The sequence below is a fragment of the Carcharhinus amblyrhynchos genome, chromosome 8, assembly GCF_965287045.1.
Source record: "Carcharhinus amblyrhynchos chromosome 8, sCarAmb.v2.hapA, whole genome shotgun sequence".
NCBI lineage: Eukaryota > Metazoa > Chordata > Chondrichthyes > Carcharhiniformes > Carcharhinidae > Carcharhinus > Carcharhinus amblyrhynchos.
In genome coordinates, this window is record NC_137331.1 from 7,488,960 (window position 1) to 7,508,131 (window position 19,172).

Genomic DNA, 19,172 nt, shown 5'->3' on the forward strand with positions numbered 1-19,172 from the left:
GGCCCAATTGATCAAGATCCCACTGCAATTGGAGATAACTTTCTTCATTGTCCACTATGCCACCAATCTTGGTGTCATCTGCAAACTTACTAACCATGCCCCCTGAATTCTCAACCAAATCATTAATATAAGTGACAAATAACAGTGGGCCCAGCACTGATCCCTGAGGCACACCGCTGGTCACAGGCCTCCAGTTTGAAAAATAACTCTACAATCACCCTCTTCTTTGAAGAAGAGGGTGGTTTCTGTGAAGAAGCCAATTTTGTATCCACTTAGATACCTCACTCTGGATCCCATGAGATTTAACTTTATGCAACAACCTACCATGCAGTACCTTGTCAAAGGCCTCGCTAAAGTCCATGTAGACAACATCAACTGCACTGCCCTCATCTACCTTCTTGGCTACCCCTTCAAAAAACTCAATTAAATTTGTGAGACATGATTTTCCACTCACAAAGCCATGCTGACTGTCCCTAATCAGTCCTTGCTTCTCTAAACACCTATAGATCCTGTCTCTCAAAATATCTTCCAACAATTTACCCACGACAGATGTGAGGCTCACTGGTCTGTAGTTCCCAGACTTTTCCCTGTAGCCCTTTTTAAACAAAGGCACAACATTTGCCACTCTCCAATCTTCAGGCACCTCACCCGTGACTATCGATGATTCAAATATCTCGCCTAGGGGACCCGCAATTTCCTCCTTAGCCTCCCACAATGTCCTGGGATATACCTCATCAGGTCCTGGAGATTTATCTACCTTGATGCGCTTTAAGACTTCCAGCACCTCCTTCTCTGTAATATGTATACTCCTCAAGACATCAATATTTAATTCCCCAAGTTCCCTAACATCCATGCTTTTCTCAACACTAAATACTGATGAGAAATATTCATTTAGGATCTCACCCATCTCTTGCATATAGATGACCTTGTTGATCCTTAAGAGGTCCTACTTGCTCCCTTGTTTCTCTTTCGCCCTTTATGTATTTGTAGAAGCTCTTTGGATTCTCCTTTGCCTTATCTGCCAAAACAATTTCATGCGCCCTTTTTGCCCTCCTGATTTCTCTCTTAACTCTACTCCTACACCCGCTATACTCTTCAAGAGATTCACTTGATCCCAGCTGCCTATGCATGTCATTTGCCTCCTTCTTCTTCTTGACCAGGGCCTCAATATCCCGAGTCATCCATGGTTCCCAATTTCTACCGGCCTTGCCTTTCACTCTAAGAGGAAAATGTTTATCCTGAACTCTGGTTAACACACTTTTGAAAGCGTGCCATTTACCACTCATCTCTTTTCCTTCCACAGATTCCCCCAATTAACTTTTGAAAGTTCCTGCCTGATACCATCAAAATTGGCCTTGCCCCAATTTAGAATTTTAACTTTTGGGCCAGACCTATCATTCTCCATGGCTATCTTAAAACTAATAGAATCATGCTCACTGGTCCCAAAGTGATCCCTCACTAACACTTCTGTCACCTGCCCTTCCTTATTTCCCAAGAGGAGGTCAAGTTTTGCCCCCTCTCTCATCAAGCCATCCACAGACTGAATGAGAAATTCCTCCTGAATACACTCAACAAATTTCTCTCCATCCAACCCTCTATACTGTGGCTGTCCCAGTCAATGTTGGGAAAGTTAAAATCTCCGACTGTCACCACCCTATTTTCTTTGGAGTTATCTGTAATCTCCCTATATATTTGCTCCTCAATTTCCCGCTGACTATTTGCGGCCTATAGTACAACCCTATCAAAGTGATTTCCCCCTTCTTATTTCTCAGTTCTACCCATATAGACTCAGTGGCCAAATCCTCTCAGTATGGCCGTGATGCTTTCCCTAATCAACAGTGCAACTCCCCCTCCTCTCTTACCTCCTGTTCTATCTTTCCTATAGCATCTGTACCCTGGAACATTAAGCTGCCAGTCCTGTCCCTCCCTTAGCCATGTTTCAGTAATTGCTATAATATCCCAAGTCCATGTATCCATCAATGTCCTGAGTTCATCTGCCTTAAGAACATAAGAAATAGGAGCAGGAGTAGGCCATCTAGCCCTTCGAGCCTGCCCCGCCATTCAATAAGATCATGGCTGATCTGAAGTGGATCAGTTCCACTTTCCTGCTTTCTCCCCAGAACCCTTAATTCCCCTGTCTATCAGAAACCTATCTACCCGTGACTTAAATATATTCAGCGAGGTAGCCTCCACCACTTCAACGGGCAGAGAATTCCAGACATTCACCACCCTTTGAGTGAAGAAGTTCCTCCTCAATTCTGATCTAAACTGCACCTCACCCCTTATCTTGAGGCGGTGTCCTCTAGTCCTGCTATCCTTTCTAACCAGAAGAATCTCTCTACCTCTACCCTATCCATCCCCTTCATTATCTTATATGTCTCAGTAAGATTCCCCCTCAGCCTTCCAAACTCCAACGAGTACAGACCCAGTCTATTTAGTCTCTCTTCATAGTCCAACCCCCTCATCTCCGGTATCAGCCTAGTGAACCTCCTCTGCACTCCCTCCAAGGCCAAAATATCCTCTGCAAGCGCGGCGACAAAAACTGCACACAGTACTCCAACTGCAGCTTGTTCACCAAGCCTCTTGCATTGAAATAAATACTGTTTAATCTAGACTTCCTTCGCTCTGTGTTGCTTCTGTCTGGTACTAGGATTACTGACAGTGCCTTTACTAATTAATGTACTCTCTTTAACTTCCGTGCTGTCCTCAAACATCTCTTCTGTCCCCTTACTGCTTTGGCTCCCACTACCCCCCTGCCAAATTAGTTTAAATCCTCCCGGGAGGTAGACTGAACCAGGGCAGGACTTACTCAGTTAATGGTAAGGCACTGGGGAGAGTTACAGATCAAAGCGATCTAGGGGTAAATGTTCATAACTCCTTGAAAGTGGAGGCACAGGTGGACAGAGTGGTGAAGAAGGTATTCAGCATGCTTGGTTTCATCGGTCAGAACATTGGATACAGGAATTGGGAAGTTGTACCAGACATTGGAAAGGCCACACTTGGAGTGCTGTATACAGTTCTGGTCACCCTATTATAGAAAGGATATTACTAAACTAGAAGGAGCGCAGAAAAGATTTACTGGATGCTACCAGGACTCGATGATTTGAGTTATAAGGAGAGGCTGGGACTTTTTACTCTGGACCGTAGAAGACTGAGGGGTGATCTTATAGAGGTCTATGAAATAATGAGAGGCACAGATCAGCTAGATAGTCAATATCTTTTCCCAAAGGTAGGGGAGTCTAAAACTAGAGGGTATAGGTCTAAGTGAGAGGGAAGAAATACAGAAGTGCCCAGAGGGACAATTTTTTCACACAGAGGGTGGTGAGTGGCTGGAACGAGCTTCCAGAGGTAGTAGTAGAGGCGGGTGCAATTTTACCTTTTAAAAAAATCATTTAGACAGTTAAATCAGACAGGTATAGAAGGATATGGGCCAAATGCGGGCAATTGGGATTAGCTCAGAGGTTTAAAATAAAAGGTGTCACGTTGGGCCAAAGGGCCTGTTTCCATGCTCTAAGCCTCTATGACTCTCACCAGCTTTTACAGCTGCATCAGAGAAAGCATTTTTTCTGCTTGTATCACAGCTTGTTTTGGCTCCTGCTCTGCCCAAGACCACAAGAAACTACAAAAGGTCGCGAAAGTAACCCAATCCATCATGCAAACCAGCCTCCCATTCACCGACTCTGTCTGCACTTCCCGCTGCCTTGGCAAAGCAGCCAGCATAATTAAGGACTCCACGCATCCTGGACATTCTCTCTTCCGTCTTCTTCCGTTGGGAAAAAGATCTAAGAGTCTGGAAACACATACCAACCCACTCAAGAACAGCTTCTTCCCAGCTGCCACCAGACTTCTGAATGGTCCTATCACACATTAAGCTGATCTTTCTCTTCACTCTACCTGTAACTGCACCATTATATTCTGCACCATATTCTTTCCTTCTCCATGTGCTCTCTGAATGGTGTGTGCTGTCTGTATAGCTCGCAACAAACAATGCTTTTCACTGTATCCCAGTACATAATAAATCAAATCCAATCCAACCTGAATAATGAATGCTGAGGTTGGTAAAATAAAAAACTTAAAACTTTGGCCCTCCAGCAGCAACAACTGTGAAAGAAATGACATCATTACAATAGCAATCATTTATATTTTAAGCATTTAATATAGTCATTTTAAAAATTGATGACACTTACTATAAACTTGTTCAACCCTGCCCCTCCGGCATTCCCAATGAAAATTCCTGAACTTGACTCAAAAAATAATGGCTGATTGGATCGCTTGAAGGTACTCTCCTGAAACTCATCGCAGTCCAAGTACAAGGTGACAAGCTCACGCTCGATAGACAAGGCAAACCGGCTCCACTTGTTAGTCATGGATGGCACTTCGAACGAGGCAACCTCACGGGAGGTTTGGGAACCTGATTCCGTGTAAAAAAGCACGATCCGTTGGCTGTCTTTCCAAACAGAGGATAGCATCACTCCCAAATAAATAATATTCTGGTAGGAATTTGTAATCGCAAACAATACTCCGCCATCGTCACTGGCTGGCTTGATGGTCACAAGGATGGCAAAGTCTCTGTAGAAAGACTGGGGTATCATGGTCTTAGTCAGCCGGCCAATGTTTGCACCTGGCCCAAAGCTGTACGCTGGAAAGCCTTCATATCCCGTGATGAATGCGACCGATGGTGGTAGAGGAACTCCAATCAGGCCTGTTAGATCAATGTTATCGTGGGGTCCTCGCTCTGCAATACAAGAACAATAAGGTAATTGCTTTTGCTGTCACCGTTAGTTGATATGAATGGTGTGTACCATTAGGGAGTTCCTGATCAGACCTCTGTAACTCCTGCTGGCTACACCACTCGTCAGGTTACCAGGACTCGATCAGGAGGAATTCTGGGTTCTGAATTTCAAAGGCCAGGGTGTATAAAGCAAAGCTGTTTCAACCTGACAGGTTAATTTGCAGTGATGGTGCCACTCATTCTGTTGGGAAGCAGAATCTTTAGGCTTCACTGCCTGAATAGTGATCTAGTGGATCACATGTACACATCTTCAGTCCCATTGGATTCTACAATGGGACGGGAGGGGTGATCTGTCCAGCATAGGTAATAGGGCAGCTTGGATATAATTAGGCAGCACAAACTAGTGTTTGTGAGAGATATTTAATGCAGGCGATGGGAGTCTCGCTCATCGACTGAGAACAGCGGGCATGTTCCCCAGTCCCTCGATCAGATAAGGTGTCCGATAAGGAGAGCCCCCCGTGAGCTGACAAGCAACACCCAACAGGTCCACTCCTACGTGGAGAATAAGACAAGTGATGACGGGATGAGGCTCCCACTTGACAGCTTCAACCAGTGGCAGGGTGGGAGGGCAAGAAACCTTTCTACCCGAGACTTAATTGGGGCTGAGGCGGGAAGGTGGTGGGGTCCCCACCTGCCACCCCAATTAATTAACTCCCCTCCCTTCCCCCTCCCAGCACCAACAACCCCAAATCAGGCCAGCGCATTCAATCCCACCCACAACTTAATGAAGCGCTGCTAACAATCACGCGGCATTTATGGTCAGGGAGGGTTTCTGCTCCCTACATGTCCAGACAATGTGTAACCATCATTGGAAACCTGGGCATGTTGGCACCATGACACAACGTGAGCTGATTGGTAAATGCTCACAGAGATTCTTAACTTGGTCATGGAGGCAGATTTATCGTCCGAATACAAATGTTGGGATTGAGACAATCAGGAATGCTCGTGGCAGACTTCTTGCCTCTTTGGAACCGGTCACCACATAATCCAATCATAATGAGAAACACAAAACAAAGACTTGTGATAGTTCCTTCTTTATTGGTGCGCCAAAATCTGCAGATAATTTTGTGAGTAGAACATTACAGCGCAGTACAGGCCCTTTGGCCCTCGATGTTGCGCCGACCAGTGGAACCAACCTAATGACCCTCTAACCTAAACTATTCCAATGTTACCCATATGCCTATCCACTGACCATTTGAACGCCCTTAAAGTAGGCGAGTCCACAACTGCTGCAGGCAGGACATTCCACGCCCTTACTACCCTCTGAGTAAAGAACCTACCTCTGACATCCGTCCTATAATTATCACCCCTCAATTTAAAGCTATGTCCCCTCGTGTTGGCCATCACCATCCGAGGAAAAAGGCTCTCACTGTCCACCCTATCTGATCATATTGTGTGCCTCAATTAGGTCACCTCTTAACCTTCTTCTCTCTAATGAAAACAACCTCAAGTCCCTCAGCCTTTCCTCATAAGACCTTCCCATCGTACCAGGCAACGTCCTGGTAAACCTCCTCCACACCCTTTCCAATGCCTCCACATCTTTCTTATAATGCGGCGGTTGTAAGTGGTTATTCTATGGAACATGCAGCAGAAGCAGACAACATTGATTAATTCAAGTGCAAATTAGGTACACTTTCTTCAGAAAATAATATCTTGGGATACAATATGATTGATTTGAGACCTGGCTTGTAGTAAGTGTAGCAGGAACACATGGCTTATGGTTCAGTAAGCCTTCCATCACTTGGATTTTGCACAAGTCATATCTGTTTGTTCCAGACTTGACAGAGATTGATTGCAATGATTAGTCATTTACTTCATCATCATTTTATTACGTGACTACCAGGCTGGCAAAAGGCAAACTCAATGGATCTTGGCCTTCCTTTATTTAAGGCTATTTGCCTCCATTGATCTTGTTCAACTCCAAAGGATGCTCTTCAGCTGCAGGCTAATGCCACCTCTGGCCAACACTGGTTAGAGGTCCAGCAAAGGGAATGTTGGCAAAGATATTCTTCGTCCTTAAAGGAATTTGTACTTCTTGCCTATGGATTCTGCCATTGCCAGCTTAACACATCAGCTGGAGTCAAGCACAATGGATCAATCTGAGTTACTGTGTATGGTCCTGAGATTCAAATCAGGTGCCTTTGAGTCCAAAACGTATTGGTATTACAGCAGCCAAACAGAAGGGGTGAATTACAATCTGCGCTGGCACTCAGGTTAGTGTGGAGTCAGTTGCTAGAATTCTACAATGTTAGTTTTCCATCTCCCTCACTGCCGTAAACATAAGAACAATGCCTCAAAGAGGGAGAGCAGAAAATATATAACAGGAGCACATTCTTTCAAATGGAGGACAGAGCAACATCATTCGCAGCCCTCTTCTCTGTCAATCAGCACCACTGAACCCCAGAGGCTATGTTCAGAGTTTATTTAGCCCAAATCACTCAGCATCAGTCAATTTTCTCACTGTACCATGGAATGAAAATGTACAATGTAGTACAATTCTACATAAATACGCCTCACACACAGTGCGTTACAGCGGTTAGCACTGCTGCCTCACAGCACCAGGGACCCAGGCTCGGCTCACTGTCTAGTGCGGAGTTTGCACCTTCTCACCATGTCTCTGCGTGGATTTCCTTCGAGTGCTCCGGTTTTCTCCCACAGTCCGAAGGTGTGCAGGCGAGGTTGCTTGACCATGCTAAATTGCCTTTGAGTGTCAGGGGGATTAGTCGGGCAAAATATATGTTGGAGCTACGGGGAGAAGGTGGGTGGTTGTTGGTGCAGGATCGATGGGCCGAACGATCTCGTTCTGCACTGAAGGGATTCTATGAATTTCACTCAACATCTGAGAAACGGGCAGTAAAATCATAACTGACCAAAAATCACTAATGTTCAGTCACTTGATACAACAGTGGGGGGGGGGGGGGGGATTTTCCACTCATTATTGTCACATTTCACACCGATATAAAAGGCGTGATGTGAATGCCCCCACCCCCAACCAGTGATGTAACATTCGACATCAGGAACGTCACTATTACACATTTATAATCAGGCCTCCGAGCCTGAATCACCCCCTCCTAGTGAGGAGGGCCATTCACATCAGGGTGAGTTACAGCTGCTTTCCCATAGTACGCACCTGGCAGGGTGACCCACCAGAGCTCAGGTGAGTACATCACCCACCCACCCACCCACATGTGGGCGGGAGGGGGGTGGGGAGTGGGGTGAAGGGGGTGGAGAGGGGTCACATCTGGGCACTGTGGTGCCCCAGGCAACCCTAGGGAACTGTGCTCGGGCAGTGTCAGAGGGTGTCATGTTTTGGTGGGGGGGGTTCCTGGTTTTTTTAAAAAAACAAAGGGCAGGCTCGAATCAGAGCCAACCCCACCAGCGTGACATCACGGCACTTGCCCCTTGCCATTTTCTTTTTTATTCCACGTTCCCAACCGGAGAGAGCCACTCTTGGTGCCAGTGGGCTTCAATACGCTTTCTCGCCCACCGTCGCGCCCCACCAAATACAGGGAAAATTCTGCCCAGTGCGCGACGTCACATCTGGATATTTCAACCACAAGCCACTTCCGTCCAAAAGTGGTCCGATTCCTTTTCAAATCCAGAAGCCCGACTACCTGGGTGGCACAGCAGCTGGCACTGCTGCCTCGCAGCACCAGAGACCCAGGTTCCATTCCTGGTTGGGGGTCACTGTCTGGGTGGAGTCTGCGCGCTCTCCCAGCACCCGTGTGGGTTTCCTCCGGGTGCTCCAGTTCCTCCCCACTGTCCGACGGACGCACTGGACAGGTGCGCTGGCCGTGATAAATCCTCCCTCGGTTTACCCGAACAGGTGGCGGTGGACTGTGGCGGCTGGAGGATTATCACAGTAACTTCACTGCAGCGTTAACGTAAGCTTACTTGTGACACTAATAAATAAACGTAAACTTTTAAAATCCGCAAAAACGATCAAGCAAATTGCTCCACTCTTATCTTCTGTGATTGTTGGCTACTGTTTTGTTTCCGCAGCACGACCCGTCAATGCAACAGAAAGTAACAGTCCGTAAATTGCTGCAGTAGCAGGTTAAACAGCAGCTACTGTCAGTTTAATGGGTATAATACATAAGGATATGGGGGTAGGGACTGGGTGGGATTGTGTTCGATGCAGACTCGATGGGCCGAAGGGCATCTTTCTGCACTGTAGGGTTCTATGATTCTATATCAGTTAGACATGATGTGGAGACGCCAGCGTTGGACTGGGGGTAAACACAGTAAAGAGGTCTCACAACAACACCAGGTTAAAGTCCAACAAGTTTATCTGATAGTAAGCCCACGAGCTTTTGGAAACGCTGTTCCTTCGGCAGGCGCGTGGGAAGTTTCCCGTGGTTTCACAGCGTTCCGGAAGCTTGTGGGTTTACTACCAGGCAAACTTGTTGGACTTTAAACCTGGGGTTGTGAGGCTTCCTACTGCGTCAGTTAGACGTGCATGATGACGTGTGAAGTTCTTGCATGGCAACTCACCGGAGGTTGGAGCTGATGAACATCGCGACTAGAGAAAAAAGGGCGTCCCGCGGTACGTGACCCCACGTTGTGGGGAAAAAAAATCAGGTACATGCTCAAATTTAAATTGCGGATTTTAAGCTCCGGATGAACTGCCAACTCTGCTTTTAAACCTGAGATTGAACAGGCTGGTTTGAAAGAGTGAATCATATAACTGGACCGGTTCGAGCTGATAGCATGTATAAATCACATCAGCCCCTGGAAAGGTCTAGGTCAAATATCTTTACGTCAAGCTCAAGGTACATTGCATCCTATTAAGGACAGCCCCAGCCCTGCTTAAAAGATGTCTTACCCGTCAGATTCCTTTTCTGGAGCTGGTTCTCAAGTTCAGGTAGCCCCCCGCCTGCGTTTGTCCTCAGAGCCGAGTCGTCTTGCCCCAGCCGAGAGCCCAGGGCTTGTGCGTGATCAGCTGGTTTGACCACTGGCACGGTGGGGGCTGCCATCCCCGTCACGGTCCCTGGCGGGCGGCTGCCGGCAGGCGGCCGAGTGCTCGCCGGAACCGCCGTGCTGGGCGCCGCTGTGGTTTGCCCTCCGCCCCACAGCCTAGACCACCAGCCCCACTGTCCGTGTGCCCCGCCGCTGCACAGCAGCAAACAGAGGGAGGCGGCAACTATCCCCGCGGGCATCGCTTCTCTGTGCAACGCTGGAATTAGAAACGGAGCTCCTGACAATGGTCGGAGGCTGCCGGGGTTATCCCTGGCTCTGTAATTCACTCTCCTGTGGCTCTGCCTTGCTCTTATCTGCCTGCAGCTCTCTGAGTCAAGCTTGACTCTGAGGAGCGCTGCATAGTAATTCCAAGTAGTTCAGCACAGTGCCAATACGCTGTTTCACTTGGCCTAACTCCACAGATGCCCGACAAAATAATTCCATCTGCTGAGGAGCTGCATGGCCCCTTGGCTGCCTTAATCTTAAATACAAACCAAAGAGGATCAGCAGCTCCTTCTGCTCTGGAACGTCAGTGCCAATTGCATTGAAATGACAAGTCGGCGAGGGGAAAAAAAAAGATACAAATAACTTCCACGCAAGATTCTCCACATTCCGGCACACCTTCGAAACACCAGAAATAGAGGATAATTACATCACGCCGTGTCCACGTCCCATCCTGATTTCCACATCCCCCCACCAAGAGTAGCTGCTACGAGCAACTTGTTCATCACCTCTGAGAAGCCGGCCAAGCTGGTTAACTGGGTAATTAGCAGAAAATTCCTGAGATTGGCCCAAACGATCCAATCTCGGTAGCGCAGTGGGAGAGCCTGCGTGTGTCAGAAGCTCGGTAGTCAGGGGGGAGGGAGCCAGGGGGCGGGGGGGGGGGGCGGGGTGGCACAGCGGTGGAGGGAGCCGCACAGCGGGGGGAGGATGCAGTGTGACAATGAGAGGGGTTGAATGGTGCCAATGGCAAGACGGAGGACGCCTCACAGATAACATAAGAAATAGGAGCAGGAGGAGGCCATCTAGCCCTTCGAGCCTGCCCCGCCATTCAATAAGATCACGGCTGATCTGAAGTGGATCAGTTCCACTTTCCCACTTTCTCCCCATAACCCTTAATTCCCCTGTCTATCAGAAACCTATCTACCCGTGACTTAAATATATTTAGCGAGGTAGCCTCCACCACTTCAACGGGCAGAGAATTCCAGAGATTCACCACCCTTTGAGTGAAGAAGTTCCTCCTCAACTCTGATCTAAACTGCACCACCCCCCCCTTATTTTGAGGCTGTGCCCTCTAGTCCTGCTGTCCTTTCTGAGCGGGAAGAATCTCTCTACCTCTACCCTATCCATCCCTTTCATTATCTTATACATCTCTATAAGATCCCCCCTCATCCTTCTAAACTCCATCAAGTACAAACCCAGTCTATTCAATCTCTCCTCATAGGCTAACCCCCTCATCTCCAGTATCAGCATAACTCTGAAACAGAGCTCTGCAATTTTCCACAGATATAACAGTGGGCTGAATTTTCTGGATGGAGAATACTTTTGGCATTTACAAGTCTGGAACCAGCTGTCAGATCAACACGCTTTCTGGAATTTTCCAGAAGATGATCAATTGGCAGCACATCTCCGGGTTCACTGGATAATTCGGATGGCGGCGGCCAGGGTGGGGAGAAGAAAGGTGGCACAGTGGTTAGCACTGCTGCCTCACAGAGCCAGGGACCCGGGTTCGATTCCGGCCTTGGGTCACCGTCTGTGTGGAGTTTGCACGTTCTCCTCGTGTCTGCGTGGGTTTCCTCCAGGTGCTACCAATTTCCTCCCACAGTCCAAAGATGTGCGGGTTAGGTTGATTGGCCATGCTAAGAAATTGCCCCTTAGTGTCCAGAGATACGTAGGTTAGAGGGATTAGTGGGTATAATGCGTAGGGATATGGAGGTAGGGCCTGGGTGGGATTGTGTTCAGTGCAGACCCGATGGGCCGAAGGGCCTCTTTCTGCGCTGTAGGGTTCTATGATTCTATGATCTGTGGGCAGAGGCCATTGTAAGAGCAACTCCTGGATACCGAACTCAGGAACAGTCCTCAAGATGCGAAGACAGCCTCCAGCTCCCTCATCTCTTTCTCATAGTCTAGCCAGTTCACTCTGCCCTCCTTTAAAGTTTTCTCCTCAGCAGCGCACTGGCAACCCAGGCACTGTGAACTCACTGGTGCTCTGCCTGGTCTTTTTGTTTATAAAATCCCTGCAGTGCAGAAAAAGGCCATTTGGCCCATTGAGTCTGCACCAACTTTCCATCAGAGTATCTTACCAAGGCCCTCTCTCCAACCCTATCCCCATAACCCCACGCATTTACCTCACTAATCCTTCTAATCTACACATCTTTGCCTCTCAGGGGCAATTTAGCATAGCCATTCCACCTAACCCGCACATCTTTGGACTGTGGGAGGAAACCGGAGTACCCGGAGGAAACCCACGCAGACATGAGGAGAATGTGCAAACTCCACACAGACAGTGACCCGAGCCGGGAATCGAACCCAGGTCCCTGGAGCTGTGAAGCAGGAGTGCTAACCACTGTGCTACCGTGCCACCCTCAGGCCTATCACTTGCACAATGAAGCACAGTAAGAAGTCTCACAACACCAGGTTGAAGACCAACAGGTTTATTTGGTAGCAAAAGCCACCAGCTTTCAGAGCGTTGCCCCTTCCTCAGGTCAGCGCACTCACCTGATGATGGAGCAGCACTCTGAAAGCTGATGGCTTCTGCTACCAAATAAACCTGTTGGTCTTTAACCTGGTGTTGAGAGACTTCTTACTGTGTTTACCCCAGTCCAACGCTGGCATCTCCACACAACAGAGCAGTCAGATTGCATCTTATTTTCATGCTGTTCCAATCTCCAGCTGTGTTGCTCCTTTGAGTAGCCAAATACCCGACCCAGCTTGGGGCCACCAAGACACTTTCAAAATTGTGGACAGTGAACAAAAGAAACATGCTGCTCTTACTCTTGCACTCATCAGAACAGACACAGGAATAGCAAATATCAAAGGGAACATTTGACTGTCCTGCAGAGTACAAGGGTTAAGGTTAGGGTTAAATTCTCCCTCAGTGTAACCCGAACAGGCACCAGAGTGTGGCGACGAGGGGATTTTCACAGTAACTTCATTGCAGTGTTAATGTAAGCCTACTTGCGACACTAATAAATAAACTTTAACCGGGACACCCTTGCTGTCTCCAAATAATGGCATGGGATTTCTTCTCCCATCTGAAATGGGGAATGGGCCTCTCAGAATGTATTACTTCTAGCCAAATGTGCAGATTCTGCTGCTTTGGAGAATCTAACTTTATTACAATTAAGCCTTTGTCCTTGTTTTAAAGCAGTCTTTAGAATATCTCCAACACACTCTTACAACAGCCCTGAGCATTCTCTTTACAACATTGTGCAAAGTAAACACATCCCAAGGCAGAATAGGAAACGAAAGTCTGACTTTTTGTGAGTTCCTCCTCAGTGTTACCAGTGGAATGTGTGCCGTTAGTCCGCCCCCCCCCCCCCCCCCCACTTCTCTCCCCTTCCGATTCCAAACACATCTTCCTTTGAGAAATGCAGAAAAAGATTAAGGAGAAATAAATCTCGGTGACACTGTGCTCCCTTGTGCTGATGATATTCTCTTGCGCTGCCCATAGGAAGTACTGACCAAACAATTGAAACAGAAGAGGCCAAAATAAAAGACATTGCTTTTCATAAACCGCAGGCTAATATAATGCTCGAGTTACACAATGAACTGAAGTAACCCCAGTAACTCCTGGACTGTAGCAGAACATTTAGAATGTAGATCTGTTGCTCCCCTCCACGTTCCCCACACTTTTAGTCAGATTATATCCCGCTGTGTGATCACGGGGCTATGGGTTTTACAAGCTTGTAAATGGCAAAGGCATGGGTCAGCTGCTTGTCATGCAGTGGAATAACTGGCTAAACTTGTAGGCAATGCCACTATTCTCACTTTGTTTGCTGGCAGCATGGTGGCACAGTGGTTAGCAATGCTGCCTCACCGAGCTAGGGACCTGCATTCGATTCCCAGCTTGGGGGGGGGGGTGGTCACTCTCTGCACATTCTCCCCATGTCTGCGTGGGTTTCCTCCGGATATTCTGCTTTCCTCCCACAGTCTGAAAGATGTGCTGGTTAGGTGCATTGTAAGGAGTTTCACGACACCAGGTTAAAATCCAACAGGCTAATTTGATAGTAAACGCCACAAGCTTTCGGAACACGCTGTTTCTTCGTCAGGTGATAGAGTGTTCTGTTCAGAGACAGGGCATATAAAGACACGCACAGTTTACAGAATACTGATTAGAACATAAGAAATAGGAGCAGGAGGAGGCCATCTAGCCCTTCGAGCCTGCCCCGCCATTCAATAAGATTATGGCTGATCTGAAGTGGCTCAGTTCCACTTTCCCGCTTTCTCCCCATAACCCTTAATTCCCCTGTCTATCAGAAACCTATCTACCCGTGACTTAAATATGTTTAGCGAGGCAGCCTCCACCACTTCAACGGGCAGAGAATTCCAGAGATTCACCACCCTTTGAGTGAAGAAGTTCCTCCTCAACTCTGATCTAAACTGCCCCCCACTTATCTTGAGACTGTGCCCTCTAGTCCTGCTGTCCTTTCTGAGCGGGAAGAATCTCTCTACCTCTACCCTATCCATCCCCTTCATTATCTTATACGTCTCTATAAGATCCCCCCTCAGCCTTCTAAACTCCGATGAGTACAGACCCAGTCTATTTAGTCTCTCTCCATAGGCCAGTTAAAAAGATGTGTATTGTCAAATCTCTTTACTCTGTGCTTAATGCTATTTCCACTCACATTGTCTGCAACTTTAAGGCTTGAATAGCAGATTAGCTGTAAAGACTCACATTCTAATCAGTATTCTGTAAACTGTGTGTGTCTTTATATGCCCTGTCTCTGAACAGAACTCTCTATCACCTGACAAAGGAACAGCATGTTCCGAAAGCTTGCGGCATTTACTATGAAATAAACCTGTTGGACTTTAACCTGGTGTTGCGAGACATCTTACTGTGTTTACCCCAGTCCAACGCCGGCATCTCCACATCATTGGTGCATTGGCCATGCTAAATTCTCCCTCAGTGTACCCAAACAGGTGGTGGCTAGGCGATTTTCACAATAACTTCATTGCACTGTTAATGTAAGCCTACATGTAACCAATAAATAAACTCTAACTTTTAACAAAAGGAGTGTTGGTCTGGCAAATGAAAACATTGTTCCTGGAAAATGGTGAAAGAGAAACTTGGCTTCAGATTCCACCCTACTGAGTACTTCCAGCATTCAGAGGAATTTAAGTTGGATCCTACATGGAACGGTTCGGAGCCCTAGTCAGTCCCTGACAAACAGAATGGAGAAATAGAAAAGGGAAAATCATAGACTCCCTAAGTGCAGAAGGAGGCCACTCAGCCCATTGAGTCTGCACTGACTCTCCAACAGAGCATCTTACTCAGGCCCAGCCCCCACCCTACTCCCTTAACCACACTCATTTTACCCTGCTAATCCCCCTAACCTACACATTTTGGGACACGAGGGGGAAATTTTGCATGGCCAATCCTCCTAACCACTCACATTTTTGGACTGAGCAGGGTGAAAATGGCACTCGTAAACCATCAAGACAGGGAGCAGAATTTCTTCAGGGTTGGTGCTCCTGGGGAGAAACAGAAAGATGGTGGGAGCACTCAGCTGGTCAGACAGTATCTGAGAGATGAAGTAAGGGTTGACATTTCAGACCGACGACTCTTCTTCAGAACCCTGCCTGTTTTTCTCTCTCAAGAGTTCTCGACATGTGCACTCCAGAGAGGTCAACAATAAGGCAGGGAGCATTCTTGGGATCAATGTTCACTTTCTTAGCCTACCCCGTGACCGCGTTGGTTTCCTTTGGGTGCTCCTGTTTCTTCCCACACTCCAAAGATGTACAGGATAGCTTGATAAATTCTCTCTTTGCATCAAGGAGATCAGCAGAGTTAATACGTGGGGTTACGGGGATAGGACATGGGTGGGATTATTGTTGGTGCAGGCTCAATGGCCTCCTTCTGCACTGTAGGGATTCTATGATGTCCTACCAGTTCCATCTTCTCACAGGCTGCACATGATAGTCTACATTTAACTGCAACAATTGCAATGGTATGGCATCATAACACCCATGATAGTATAGTCTGCACTAGAAAATCTAACGAGACACCGAAATCAATAGATGAACAACTAAATTATTAACAAATCTCTGTCAATGGACGAGGGGGGGGGTACATTATCTCGAGGGGTGCATGGCCCCTAAAGTAGCTGCAAACATGATAATTGTAGAGCAACAGCCAACTGGCAACAACATCAACCCTCCCCGTTGGCAGTGGTGGGTTCCCAAAGTCAGCAGCAATGCTATCAGAAACTCCTTCTACAATGCAAGAACGAAACTGACTCTGGGAAACCGACAAAGGTCCATGCTATTGACCTTAGATGGTGATGGGGTGGGAAGAGTTGGGAGGTTTGGGGTGGGGGGGGTCCCACTCCAGTACATGTACGCTGTTGTTTCCAAAAACAGTGACGTGACTTTGTGTTAAACCTGAGCCACAGCATCCAGTGTCTACTTTTATTTACATCTGTTCATAGGGCGTGGATGTTGCTGGCTAGGCCAACACTTATTGACCACCCTAGAGAAGGTGGTAATTATGTCCCTAAATTGGACCTCCCATAATCTGGCGCACATATAATTCTCTAAATTTGCACCCCCTTTATTGTGGAGTCCAAGAGATGTAGACAAAGGTCGTAGGTAGGAGGAGGATTGGAATGAGGCGCTCACTGAGTGTTAAAATAGGCGGCGCGGGCTTGTAGGGCCAAAGGGCCTGTTTCCTGTGCTGTGTTGTTCTTTGTTCTATATGCTCTTATTCAAATGCAAACGACAACTCCCCTTTGAGAAGCCGGTAAACAGACCTGGTGGAAGTGGTCTGTTTATTTGATAAGGGCAGACTTGTGTTCTGTATTATAAAGGAATGCATCTGTGCGTGCTTAGTCACATGACATGGTGTGACATCACCAGAGACATTAGCGGGTTTTTATCTCTCTTCCTTGTATCAGGTAACAGCTCTTAAATAATTGGTTTGTTTAAGTAACTCACAGTGTGTCACCTCAGAAGTCCTTTTTCCTTGTTAGCAAATCAGTTAGAAACAATTGCACATGCGTAACAAGTATCCATATACTTTTCAGATTAAAAGGACAGCTTTAAAGTTGGAGATTAAATTTCTGTCCAGGAAATCTGAAGGATATCACCCTGCTGTGGGGATAAAGTTCAAAGGATAATTTTGTTTTTGTTTTGGGTTTTTAAATCGGAGAGATCGCAATGGAAAAGACAGTTGGTGTTTGGATCAACCTGGAAGCCACTTTGAGACAAAGAGAGAGGCAGAATCCGCCAGAGGCTCTGCACCAGTAGCAAGAGGGCCGTCACACAACAAGAGTTGGATTTTGAATTAGCTGCTACAAGCAGCTAATTTTCCACTGGGAAACTTCCCCTTCCTTATGTTACCTCCTCATACCTGGAATAAAGCATTCCCAAACATTTTCCCGTATGAAAAACGTAGGGACGTTGAAAAAAAAATCGCATACATTTGAGCCGTTAATAATCCGAATAGTTTGTTAATGGTTTAATTCAAGATGGCGGGCAGGCTTCTAGTTTCAATCCCTGTTTCACCTTCCATAATATTGGGCGATGACTATTGGATTGCTGAGCCCACATCGGCATGCTGTATTTACTCGAGCAGAGGCGTGCGTCCCACCCGATGCGTGGGCATCAGATCCAGGCCCCGGGATGATTTTTGATTTGAAGTCGCCAACCAACAACGCACTTTTGGACCGCGAATGCCACACGGGTGCTTAAGCAGTGTTGGAAGGCACCTCACTTCATAACTGAACCCTGGCGGACGTGCCCCAAGAAGTCTCGTCCCTCAAAGCACAGCGGGAATACCGAGGAGGATCAACATGAACCTCCGCGGGTTGTGGCACAGCCTTGTTTGGCGCACAGAGAATTGAAGGAACTCTCAAGGTCCTTTGAGTTGTAAGAGCTTTGAGTTCTTGGGTGGAAATAAAGTAGAAAGGGGAAATGCGCTGTGTTCAGATTTTCACATTTAAAAGCATAATTGGTGATGAACTACAATGTTGAGTTCGCAGTACTTGCTTTAACTCTTGCACATGTTTAAAACATTAAATCTCCTGATGTAATTCTTCCAGTTAATGACTGGAGTTTTAGTTCAGTTTTCTTTAAAAATTCATGGTCTCCCTCGAGATCATTGATTCATAGAATCCACACAATGCAGGAGGCGGCCATTTGGCCCATCAAGCCCGCACCGACCACAATCCCACCCAGGCCCTATTCCCGTAACACTACATATTTAACCTGCTAATCCACGCCCCCCTCCCCAACACTAAAGTCAATTTCAGCACGGCCAGCGAGGCTAACCCGCACATCTTTGAACCGTGGGAGGAAACCAGAGCACCCGGAGGAAACCCACCCAGGCACGGGGAGAACGCGCAAACTCAGACAGTGACCCGAGGCCGGAACTGAACCCAGGTCCCTGGCACTGTGAGGCAGCAGTGCTAACCGCTGTGCCACCCCTAATAATACTAACTGCATAACGTAATCCCAGAGAGGAGTTAACCATGCGTTCCCCACTGACATACACATCTGGATGTTTAGCGCTCGATGTTCACGGGGACACAGATGTGCCCTTATTTGACAGATTTGGCTTTTATTGGTCGGGGAAAGGGGGCAGTTTGTGATTCAAAGGTTTGTGTATCTGGAGTGGGGTTTGAACCGGGACTCTCTGAAGTGAGGGCGTAACACGAGCCGTAGCAAGAAAACAACTTTCAGGAGTTAAGAAATAATAAGACATGTGGCAATTGTAGGAAATGTGTCAGTAGAATTAGGGCTTGTGTGGGTGGGGGGGGGTACACAGGACATTGGAGGGGGAGCGAGAAAGGAAGTATGATAATCTGGCAAAGTGGAGCAGGCCCCAGGAGATTTAAGTGTTTGGTACGCAGAGAAAGAAACTCAGTGCCAACGGTGTAGAGCACCTCATCCATAAACTGTTCTGGGCTCAGCCTATATAAATCAAGAGCCAATTCCTTGAACCATCAACCCACCCATCCTTACATTCCCAGCACGGCTTGGCAGAGAGAGACTAAGAGCAACGGACAAAGAAATACTTAAAGTACATTCAAGGCGCCAAGTTCCAACCACAGGAAACGATTAGTGAACAACTCCTGCAATAAATGAAAACAACTGATGCTCAAAAAGATCTCAGCTAAAACGTATCTATAAAAAACTCATTGTAATCGCATTACTGAGCCTCTCTCTATATTGGAATTCAAACTGTAATTCTGAGCTAGAA

The 19,172-nt window shown here is 47.2% G+C and overlaps 1 protein-coding gene across 1 annotated transcript in view; it reads right to left on the bottom strand.

Moving 5' to 3' along the window:
• LOC145346425 (collagen alpha-1(XV) chain-like) overlaps positions 1–10,172 on the bottom strand; it is a 198,084-nt gene extending 187,912 nt beyond the window's left edge. The window contains exons 1-2 of the mRNA XM_080193599.1: positions 9,618–10,172; positions 4,188–4,735 (exon numbers count right to left, since the gene is read on the bottom strand). Coding sequence (XP_080049725.1) covers positions 4,188–4,735; positions 9,618–9,951 — 882 coding nt within the window. The 5' untranslated portion in view covers positions 9,952–10,172. The remainder of the gene's footprint in view (positions 1–4,187; positions 4,736–9,617) is intronic.
• Between the last annotated feature and the right edge of the window lie 9,000 nt (positions 10,173–19,172).